Source organism: Alosa sapidissima, chromosome 2 (assembly GCF_018492685.1).
Source record: "Alosa sapidissima isolate fAloSap1 chromosome 2, fAloSap1.pri, whole genome shotgun sequence".
In the NCBI taxonomy this organism is placed as follows: domain Eukaryota; kingdom Metazoa; phylum Chordata; class Actinopteri; order Clupeiformes; family Clupeidae; genus Alosa; species Alosa sapidissima.
The window spans coordinates 32,173,592-32,185,502 of record NC_055958.1 but is presented as its reverse complement, the minus strand read 5'-3'; the positions used below and the strand labels follow the sequence as shown (position 1 = coordinate 32,185,502).

General features: G+C 47.4%; 1 protein-coding gene across 1 annotated transcript in view; it reads left to right on the top strand.

Moving 5' to 3' along the window:
* Window positions 1-11,759, top strand: part of lats2 (large tumor suppressor kinase 2) — a 23,281-nt gene extending 11,522 nt beyond the window's left edge. The window contains exons 3-8 of the mRNA XM_042068482.1: window positions 2,822-2,954; window positions 3,161-4,731; window positions 5,084-5,666; window positions 5,895-6,077; window positions 6,951-7,057; window positions 7,570-11,759. Coding sequence (XP_041924416.1) covers window positions 2,822-2,954; window positions 3,161-4,731; window positions 5,084-5,666; window positions 5,895-6,077; window positions 6,951-7,057; window positions 7,570-8,166 — 3,174 coding nt within the window. The 3' untranslated portion in view covers window positions 8,167-11,759. The remainder of the gene's footprint in view (window positions 1-2,821; window positions 2,955-3,160; window positions 4,732-5,083; window positions 5,667-5,894; window positions 6,078-6,950; window positions 7,058-7,569) is intronic.
* Window positions 11,760-11,911: the final 152 nt, after the last annotated feature.

Sequence of the window (11,911 nt, the reverse complement as noted above, 5' to 3'; positions counted from 1 at the left end):
ATGTGTGAGAAAAACATGGATAAATAGAGAGAGGGGGAGATGGTTGTCTTTCAATGATTTGATTTGATGCCAGAGAATGAGGAAGAAATGGAAGATGGCCGGGAACTGAACATACAGGCCCTACAGATGTCCCTCCTTCTCTCTCTCATTCTCTCTCTCTCTCTCTCTCTCTCTCTCTCTCTCCCTCCTTCCTCTCCTCCTGCATGTCTATTCTCACATAACTCACTGAATGTCCTCCAGATGGCTTTCATTTCCAGACGCCTTGTTGGAATGTGTTTCAGAATTGGGTCAAAGTGAAGCACTAATGTAAAAAAGCAACCTTTTGCCGCTGCTCCAGCTCAACAGTGCCTCTCAATAGACAAACCAACAAACAAACATTGGCGTGACATAAGTTGCTACTCAGATGAGGTCTTGGTGAATGTGTGTGTGTGAAGGAGAGAGGGAGTGTTTCCTCGCGCCCCGTAGGAATGTATGTGACTGTGTTTTTTCTGTGTGTGTGTGTGTACTCTCACCACAGTCAGAAATGAGTGTGATTATGTGTTTGGTTGTACTCTGGGGCTTGCGGCGGCCAGCGTTATGACAAGGGTGCACATGTGAAGTCAGATATTTTTGGGTAGAAGCCACAGAGGGGCTGGAAGATGGACGGAGAGGAATCAAAATAAAAAGAAATCGTAGGCAAGATAGGACATGACTGTAGTAGAAGAACGTCTGTGTGTGTGTGTGTGTGTGTGTGTGTGTGTGTGTGTGTGTGGTGAGTGTCATGGCAGGGTCAGATGAACTGATTACCAAATAGTTGGAATTCTTGCTTCCTGGCTTGTGGAATGTCCTGAACATCTGTCGCCATGACCCGTGTAGGTTAGGGCTAGAACATAGACACCCCTCCGTGTGTGTGTGTGTGTGTGTGTGTGTGTGTGTGTGTTTCCATAACTTCTCTTAGGAGACCTGCGGACACAACCCCCTTGGTGGAGGGCTGTGTTGGAATGTACCACAAAAACCCTGAGCTTTGCAGAACAATGACCATAAACAGACACTGTGTGTTTACATTTTATTTCCTGTGTGTGTGTGTGTGTATGTCCTGTATAGGAGTGGGTGTGTGTTCTGTGTGGGCACCACTTTTTTTTGTTCATATGCATGTTTCCGTCCCATTGTCTGTGTGTGTGTGTGTGTGTGTGTGAGAGAGAGAGAGAGAGAGAGAGAGAGAGAGAGAGGTGTGAGTGTATATGTTGGAGGAGGGGGGCACCACTTCTCCTGTGTCCTTCCCCCATTGTTTGTGTGTGTGTGTGTGTGTGTGTGTGTTGTGCTTGCTTGTGTGGGCACCATTTCTTGTGATTTTCCCCTCATGGGTGGCCGTCCCTTTGTGCATAAGGGACTGCCATTGGCGTAGCAGGTCTGCCAGTGTTGTGCCATGTACCGTGTTCTCTCTCAGAACGTGTAGAATTTTATTTGGCTCAAGGGGGTCCGTGGAACCTGTGTGAGCTGTGTGTGCCCACCGTTGCTATGGAGCCCTCGTTTAAAATGCGCTTGTGTTTCCTCCTCGTCTTTGCCCGTTGCCAGCTGGCCTGCAGAGTCGTGGAGGAACCGCGTGGCCACAGACTTGAGGCCCGTTGTTTGGAAATGTAAAATTTCTTTATGTGTGTTCATAAGCTTTTCTGTCAACAATGCCACATTTAAGCAACTTCCATTCATAATTAGGTCATGTGTGGTGAATACAATAAGGGAGAAAGAGATTCCATGTAGTTTTTTTTCCCTTCCCTGCTCCCCAACCCCCCCCCCCCCCCATGGAATAACTGGTTCAGTTCCACTTCTGTCCACTAGGGGCAGTGTGAGACAGAGGGCTCGCTGTGTCTTGGAGTGAGGTTTGGGCTGAATGTCTTTAGAATGAGCTCATATGCCATTCAGGGGGATTTCCTCATATAGGTGTGGGTCGCTGTGTTGTGAGAGAGGGGTGTGTTTATTTGGCGGCTGGGGCTGGTCACGGGATGGTGGTGCGAGGGCTTGTTTTTATTTAGTCCAGTGGTGCAGCCAGAGTGGAAGCTTGTGAGTGGTTTTCATTTAGACTGGTCATGGAGCCTTCTTGCAGGCTGTTGATGTGCCCTAGAGTTTGGCTCTTTCTGGAGAAATCTTTATTAGTGACGATGCTAATCACAGTACCAGACATTCTGTAAATAGTACAAGAGTGACAAGACATTTTACCGCTGGAAAAGGCACCGATGTTTCCGTCTTTATCTGTTAGTTGTCATTATGTCCTAAAGGGTGTGTGTGTGTGTGTGTGTGTGTGTGTGTGTGTGTGTTTGTGTTATCTCCTAAACATGTTTTCTTAAGTCACATACTGACTCATAGGCTAGTGTAGGGCCAGTGGTATGCATTTGTCACACGTCAAAGAGCTACTGGGTATATTCTCAGAGAGATTAAGTGCAGCTCAGGACTAAATTTACACCAAGAACAAAACAACACGTGTGTGTGTGTGTGTGTGTGTTATAGAGATCGAGTGTTGTGATATCAGAGAGGTGATGTTTGTGTGCTAGGGACCTGGTACAGGAAGTAGCTGGTCCATGACCTGGGGTCCACAGGAAGCAGGTGCATGGCATCCTACTGGAGTGGAGTGTGTGTGTGTCTGTGAGAGGGTGTATCTGTGTGTTTGTTTTTGTGTGTGTGTGTGTGTGTGTGTGTGTCGTTTGTGTGTGTGTGTGTGTCGTTTCTGTGTATGCATGTGACGTACATGGGAAAGGTATTTTTTGCCTGTTCTGAATGCATGTTGTATGTGTGTTTGTGCAGATGTAAATGTACAGTTTGGATTTATGCGTCACCTGTCTTACCTCAGGAAATGGCCGTGCGTGCGCTGAAACAAACAGGAAGCCGAAACATCGAAGCGGCTCTGGAGTACATCAGTAAGATGGGCTACCTGGACCCTCGCAACGAGCGCATCGTCCACGTCATCAAACAAACCTCCCCGGGTATGCACATTCTGTCTTGTCTTTCCTGTGAAAGCCACAGAAGATCTATGCCTATAATAAGCATATATACCTATAGATGGTTATATAAATGTGTATATCAACACAGACATGTGTAAATAACCATATAATAATATGTATATAAAGATGTATGTTGTAAGCATTTGAATCTTGTTTTGTTATACAGTTAAGCCTATTTATTTTAACAGGAAAAGGAGGTATGCCAAACTCAATGGACCACCGGCCATCAATTGAGGGTAACAGTGACGGTGCCATGCCTCCTTATCACCAGATGGGGGCGCCAATGTATGAGGGGGCTCCTTACGGACCAGAGGGTGACATGGCCCGGCCTTACATGGGTGGCCCTCCTGTCATGAACTACATGATGACCCAATCTGGCTCTGCGCAGGGCTCGGCCATGGTCAACCCCATGGGGCGCCCGCCCAGTATGGGAGCGTATCCTCCTGGCATGCCCCCTCAGAGCGGCCCGGGAAACCCCATGTACCCGCCGGGCCCTGCCCAGCAGAAGCCATACCCTGGCGGCATGGAGCCGGCCATGATGGGCTACGCTGTGTCAGGCCAGCCGCTGCAGATCCAGCCCCAGCCACCGGGGGCTCCGGGCCCGGCCCCGCACTACGACTACGGCCATGGCCGGCCCCACATGATGGAGACCACGGGCTATCCTGTGCAGCGGAGCGCCTCGTTCCAGAACAAGATGCCAATTGCGCCGCCAGACAACTACGTCAACATGCAGGGCAAAGGGGCCATGGGCGGCCAGAACGGCCAGTACCCCGGCAATCTCTACCTGCAGCCGCACTCCCACCCACGCCAGTCCAGTCCGACCTCGCACCAGGTCCACATGATGTCCCGCTCGCCTGGAGGTGCGGCCGCAGCCGCCGGCGCCATGGGCCCGGACTTCTCGGACATCCCCCAGGGCCTCCTGACGCCCTCGCGGGCCAGCCTGAACCTGGACCTGTACGAGCATATGTGGAGCGGACCCGCAGGGCCGGACGGGGGCGCCCCGCCTCAGGCCCGGCAGCCCCAGTCTCAGGGGCCCTTCCGGGGGGAAGTGCGCGTGCCTAGCCGCACCAACTCCTTCAACAACCACCAGAAGGTGAACGTCAGGCAGGCCATGCCCGCGCCAGGCGGAGTCGCCGGGGGGAAGCAGGACCCCGGCATGCCGCCCCCCAACACCATCACTGCCGTGACCTCTCCGCCTATCCAGCAGCCAGTGAAGAGCATCCGGGTGATGAGGCCTGAGCCCAAGACTGCTGTGGGTCCGTGCCACCCTGGCTGGCTGGCCTCCCAGAACCAGGACGGGCCCGAGGCGCATGGGTACATGGCGGAGGAGCAGTACGCCCGGGATTCCGTCCAGGAGCCGCGGTGCCCACCTCCGCCGTACCCCAAAACCCTGCTCGCATCCGGGGCAGCCTCCGAGCAAGCGTCCCTGGAGGGAGCAGGCATGTGTGGAGCCCCCGAGCTCCCTGCCCAGGGCGGCAGAGCCATCCAGAGTGGACCTCCCGTGGCGACAAATGCAGAGGAGACCCACAAAGAGAAGGGCAAGAAGGGCGAGAAGGCTGTGAAGGACAAGAAGCAGATCCAGACCTCGCCGGTGCCCGTGAGGAAGAATGCTCGCGACGAGGAGAAGCGGGAGTCGCGCATCAAAAGCTATTCGCCCTTCGCCTTCAAGTTCTACATGGAGCAACATGTGGAGAACGTGATGAAGACGTACCAGCAGAAGCTCAACCGCAGGCTGCAGTTGGAGCAGGAGATGTCCAAGGTGAGGAGGAGAAGGGAGGCCTTTAGAGCTACTGTTCTCTTTTTTATTAATGGATACATACTATCCTATGCATAGCTGACTTGTTTATTGATTGTTGCATAATTAAATAGGAAATGATGAATAGTTTTTTTGCATCTGTTGCTACAGTTATTATTGAAGTCTAAACGTAAAGTTTCACTGGCGTGAGTATAACAAAAACAGCCTCCAACAAATACAAGAAATGATAAAAGAACACATTTCTCCCAGTATGAAATGGTATACAGTGTATAAAAACATGAAGAGTATAAAAAAAACAAAAACATTTTGTTTACTGCTTTTTGAATTTTCTTAATATCTTTCTCTCTCGACCCAGGCTGGCCTATCGGAAGCCGAGCAGGAGCAGATGAGGAAGATGCTCAACCAGAAGGAGTCCAACTACAACCGCCTGCGCCGTGCCAAGATGGACAAGTCCATGTTCGTCAAGATCAAAACCCTCGGCATCGGTGCCTTCGGCGAGGTCTGCCTCACCCGCAAAGTGGACACCGGAGCCCTGTATGCCATGAAGACCCTCCGCAAGAAAGATGTGCTTAACCGCAACCAGGTGGCCCACGTCAAGGCTGAGAGGGACATCCTGGCCGAGGCGGACAACGAGTGGGTGGTGCGTCTATACTACTCCTTCCAGGACAAGGACAGCCTGTACTTCGTGATGGACTACATCCCCGGCGGCGACATGATGAGCCTTCTCATCCGCATGGGCGTGTTTCCAGAGGAGCTGGCGCGCTTCTACATCGCCGAGCTGACGCTAGCCATCGAGAGCGTGCACAAGATGGGCTTCATCCACCGAGACATCAAACCCGACAACATCCTCATCGACCGCGACGGCCACATCAAGCTTACTGACTTTGGCCTGTGCACCGGATTCCGCTGGACACACAACTCCAAGTATTACCAGAAAGGTGAGGGTGGCAGGGGAGGGGGGGGGGTCTGTGGTGTCGTGTGTGTGTGTGTTTGGTCCTTGTGTGTGGTATAACTGAAAAAACGATAAGCTGCATTATGTGACTACTGATGCATTACGATATCCTCATGTCTGTGTGCATGCAGAGAGTTTGTGTTGTTGATGGGATGCACAGATAACACAGATTATTTTCAGTGTTTTCACCGTTGTCTCTCTCTCCCCATTTCAGGAAGCCACGTAAGGCAGGACAGCATGGAGCCCAGTGACTTCTGGGACGACGTGTCGAACTGCCGCTGCGGCGACCGGTTGATGACGCTGGAGCAGCGGGCGATGCGTCAGCACCAGCGCTGTCTGGCCCACTCTCTGGTTGGCACGCCCAACTACATCGCCCCTGAGGTTCTGCTGCGCAAAGGTGAGCGACAAGGGCAGAACCAGGAGATCGGGGGAACATGAAGTAGGGTTTGGTGTTGTCGGCAGGATGCACAGTTTATTTATTTTTTATTTTTGCCACAAAGACACGTCTTCACAATTGGTTGGGGTGACTTCACTCTCACTTTACCACAAGCTACTGATGCTCAGTTCAGTTCAGTTCAGTTCGAATTTGATTCAGTACTCACTTTGAACACCATATTTTAATAAGCTAGGGAGGTGCAAGAAATCCTCTGGCCTCTTATCATAATAGGGGGCCCCTAGCCCAGCTATCTTTTCATGCAGTCTTGAATATGGCACATTCTTCTTCATTCACTTTTCACTATACTAAGCCATATGGAGAAAGATATGCATCATATTTTTTTCAGCACTAGGTATTGAACTCCGAGAAGTAACCCATGGCTTCTGTATCCATTTCTGTCGTTTTGAATTACATCCACATCTTGAGGAAGTATGGGATCTGGAACATCCTTTAAGAAAGCAGGAGGAAGCTCCCAGTGGCCAACCATGTGAAGACTATTTTGGGCTTTAATCAAAAACAGACAACATCTGGATGGTTCAGATTTCACAGCCCCAAACTAAATAGCTCTGTGAAGAGAGAAAATCCAACTAAACCACTTCTAAGTCCCATGGTGCTTCAACCTCAGCCTACCTCTGTCCTCCATCTTAAGTCTTGTTAAGTCAAAGGCTCATCTTAAAGTAGCACAGTGATAAGAGATATCTTCAGTTAGACAAATAGTTTATTTTTAAATGTTCAGGATGTGTTATGTTTCATTTAAATAACATCAGTGTAAAAACTGTTTAAAAAAGGCTCAGGATTTTCAGAGCATTTTGGTAAGTGTATGCGTGTCTGCAGGATACACCCAGCTCTGTGACTGGTGGAGTGTGGGCGTGATCCTGTTTGAGATGCTGGTGGGACAGCCGCCATTCCTCGCTCCCACTCCCACAGAAACCCAGATTAAGGTCAGCGACACCCCCTCACTCACTCACAAATACTATCACTTTCTTTCTCTCTCTTTCTTTCTTTCTTTCTTTCTTTCTTTCTTTCTTTCTTTCTTTCTTTCTTTCTCTCTCTCTCTCTCTCTCTCTCTCACACACTCATCCCCTTCCTCCCTCACTCGTAAATACTATCACTTTCTCTCTCTCTCTCTCTCTCTCTCTCTCTCTCTCTCACACACACTCATCCCCTTCCTCCCTCACTCGTAAATACTATCACTTTCTCTCTCTCTCTCACACTCACCCCCTTCCTCCCTCACTTGTAAATACTATCACTTTCTCTCTCTCTCTCTCTCACTCACTCACTCACTATCTCTCTTAATCATTTTCTCTTCTCTCATCTTGTATTCAAATACTCTATGCTAGAATCTATGCATATATACATAGATATGTATCTATATAGAATCTATACTAACATCTATGCATCTATACATAGATATGCAACCCTTTTGCTTGAACCCTCCTCTGCCCACGTACAGGTGATCAACTGGGAGAGCACACTGCAGGTGCCTGCTCAGGTGAAGCTGAGTCCCGAGGCGGTGGACATCATCAGCCGCCTGTGCTGCTCGGCCGAGGACCGCCTGGGCTCCAACGGCGCCGGCGAGATCAAGGCGCACCCCTTCTTCGAAGAGATGGACTTCTCCAGCAACCTGCGCCAGCAGCCGGCGCCCTACCGGCCACGCATCGCGCACCCCATGGACACCTCCAACTTCGACCCCGTGGAGGAGGAGGGCGGCCCGGGCGCCTGGAGCGACAGCGGCGACGGTCGGGCTTACGACACACTCTACTCGCCGCACAGCAAGCACCCGGAGCACGCCTTCTACGAGTTCACCTTCCGCCGCTTCTTCGACGACAACGGCTGTCCGTTTCGTTACCCCAAGCCCCCCGAGGAGGCCCAGAGGAGTGGCGGAGGCGGGGGCAGGGGCGGTGGTGGTGGTGGAGGGAGCGGGGGGGTCGCGGCTGGTGGGGTTGGGCCCCAAGATGAGGCAGGGGGAGAAGGGGAGGAAGAGGATGAGGAGGAAGAAGATGAGGAGGAAGAGGAGCACGGGGAGGGGTGTGAGCCTGTATACGTGTAGAGACGCAGTGCGAACGCCGCGCTACCAAAGGCCTCATCACCTCACCGTGATCATCCAGCACCTTTCCCTATCATTGTTATGTCAGGAACGGGTGTAATTTTGTGTGTGTGTATTTTTGTGTGTGTGTGTGTGTGTGTGTTTGTGTGTGTTCTGTGTTCTAGAAATGGTAGAGACCGAAAGAGAAAATCAGGAAATGGAGGGAGAGGGAGAAACGGAGGGAGAGAGGAAGCTTAAGAGACTACCGGACCATCAGACATTTATTTCATTTCACTGCTCCTACCGTCATCAATAGAACCATACATGTGAACAGTGAACAGCAGGTTAGAGTGCGCAGACATTGAACCTGGGACCAAGACTGCAGACTGAATAATATGCTAACTGACTTGCACATAAGCACAGTTTCACAAAGATCAGGTCATTAGCTTGAAAAATTAGTTTTTAGATCAGCTTTTTCAGTGTGTGTGTTTGTGTGTGTGTGTGGGGGGGGGGGGGTGAAAAGAAAGAGAAAAACATACTGTGTCCACACCACACAGAACCTCTGGAATTGGACCTTACTGGTCACTGCTCTGCATACATCAGGGGCAGTGTGTTGCCCATGACTTGGTCACCTTGTCCAACACGGATCACATTTTTTATGGCAAGTTCCATTCCTTCACTCTCCAGTCTGCCTAGGAAGGCCACTTTCGAGGAGCCTTCGAAAGACCCTTAAACAAAGAACGTTAATGCACACCCAGAACCACTTCCTCATCTTCTCCTGTTGTCGATGACCGTTCCTGATGCAGCCATTCCAAAGTAGTGGAAAAGTAACTGTGATGTTGGGCGTCAGAGAGAAATTAACATTTGTGAGATGGGGATAAGAGGATGGAAGTTGTGTTTTATTTTTTTGTATTCTATTGCTAATATCGTGTCCCATCGACGTAGGCAGAAACTGATAGGTTGATCCAGATCTTGCACAGCTGAATCTACCAAATATATATGCACACACACACACATACACATACACATACATATTTACTTACAAATACATATTTACTTACAAATACACCTTCCTATGTTCACATGTGCATCTTACCATCATTTTAGGTAGTAAAAGCCATTTATGTTTGCCAATGTTATGTTAACATTGCTTCTGAATTGTTTTGACGTTCCCAAAGGAAATGGTTTCAAGTCACTAAGTAATATTTCAAGCCAGAGGACCTAATACGATTGGGGTCACTTTCCTTGACCTGCAAAAATATTTGCGGCTTTGAAATGCCAGCCATTTTGAATATTTGTTTGACACCCTCTGGTGGACAAAAGAGGCATGATTTTGTACAGTTGGCTGACTTTGTGAGCAAAACAAACCTCATATGAAAGACTGTCACTCACTATGTGTTTTTGTTTTTGATGTGCAGTCTCCATTTTAAGGTCGGAATCGCAGTGTTCAACACTTCCCTGAAAAGCATTTTTTTTTTTTAGTTTACCACATAAGCCTACCACAGAAAACCATCATCTCCACATGGGTGGAGTTTTACAGAATTGTTTATTCTGATTTTTAGGTCACTGTCCATTCTACTCATCTGTCTGAGCTCCTAGTTTCTGTTACCTTCACAGGCCATATATGTTAAAGCATAGGCCTCTATAAAAATTTACTTTTGTCTAAACGTTGAGGATTACACTAATAATTGGCCCCACAACACTCATAAACATGGCTAGAAAGCCTGTCTTGTTCAACCCTGGATGTGTTTTGACCTCACAAGCACTGTTATACCACAGCCTTGCTTAGCATGCTAACATGCTAACCACCTTAGGCTAAAACTTTCGTCATCCTCACTATGACAGTATTAAGGATGGGAGGTGCAGTTGTAAAACCGCCAATAGAGAAAACATGTATCTCTTTATCAGGCAGTCATAAAAGATGTGATGAAACGAATGAAAGGCAGACAAAGAGTTTCTGAAATTGTATGTGATGGTATGACTATGTGCAATACAGATAAGAAAAACAATATATTATAGTTTTCTAAACACAACAAATATCCTTTTTTTACGTTTAATAACTGAAATACAATATGTACAAATACATATTATATTGGTTTTATATATTTTCAATGTAGTTAGGCCTACATGACCCAATGCTGCTTATTATTTGTTATTAATATTATTATTGACATTATCATCATTATTTCATGTTACCCTTGTTTCTCCTTTCTTTGTGTGTGTGTGTGTGTGTAGCGTGGATGCAATTGGCCGTATGTTTGGGGTGGGATATTGCAAAGTGTGTGTCTTTGAATGTGTGGTGTGTGTGTGCGTGTGTTATCACGTGACGATCAGTATTGAATAAAGATGGAAACTCCTCGTAAACCAGGCCGGTCCTGCTTGCGTGAGAGGAAGTCGGATAGAGAGAGAGGACTTGATCGATAGAGGGAAATAAAAAAAGAGTAAAAGAATGAGAGGACTAGAATTGTTGGGGAGCATGCCAGGCAAGTAGGATTTTAGTATATCAAACTTATATGACTATTTGTTTTTTGCATATATACTTTTCTTTCCAGACAAACCATTACATCAGATGTGGCCACACGTTTTAAACTCTTGTCCCATGCTTGCTCGATATCAAAGTCAAGTTTTGTGTTGGAATAGTTTTTTGAATATTTTCAGTGAATGAGAGTGCATTCTTCACATTTTATTTACGATTGCATGTTGATGACTCCACCAAAAGCATGCTGACAATCATCCCTGCACTTCACACACTGTCTGTTGCGTCACACCAGATTAACACACCAGCCAATAATATTGATATTGTCTTTTCTCCAACAACTGGCACACTGACTTAGATGGGGGGGTGGGGGGGTGTTCAAGCCAAACCAAGCTCCATGATCTATACAAACATGTATTTGGGACACAATAAGTGTGAAGGGTGCATTACAGACAAAACCAGGTGGTAATGGGCTACTTCTTGATACATTTTCAAGAGAATATCAATGTTTTTGGAACAAAATGCGTTTCTCTGACAGCAAGTTTCTAGACAATTCTTCCAGTCAGCCATTCTCTGTGTAGGGCTACGCAGTATGAGAGTAATTCTCATCTAGCAGACATTCATCATGATGGAGTAATTGGTGAAAAAATTACAATGACAAAAGCAAAGCTTTAGCCTATGAAAGTGATTCTCCATAATGAGTCAGAAACGTGTTTGTTTGTGTGTGGTTGTGTGTTGATAGGTGGGTTTCTTGTAATTTACTTTGTGTTGACAATCTATGACTGACTTGATATCTTACTTCTTTCTGTTTGATGATGTGATTTTTTTCCTACTTAGTGTACCTTTTGTATTTTTACTCTGGGGTGGGACTGTTCTATGACTCATCTGGTCTTCCTTAATGTATTATACCACACTGTTACTCTTGAATATATATTTATACAGATATACATATTTTTTGTATCTTATTCTTTTTTCCTTTTCCTGAGCTAACTTTTAAACCTCCATGTCTACAGTATTACATACAGCATACAATCTGATTTATATTTCCTTTTTTACATTTATGTATGAATTGAGAATTTGTAAAAATGCTTTCACTGTCCTCACTGTGTAAAATATGTTTAAATTAAATTAATAAATCCTCGGAATGTGTGGTTTCTTTAAATTATGTTTTTACTCCAAGCGTCTTGGGCGGTGTGTCCAAGGGAGTTCCCCTTTCATGTTAGGTAACTGCCCGGTCAGGAAGGCACAGTACCGTGCGTGTTTCTATTTATAACCCACGCTGACACCCTTTCA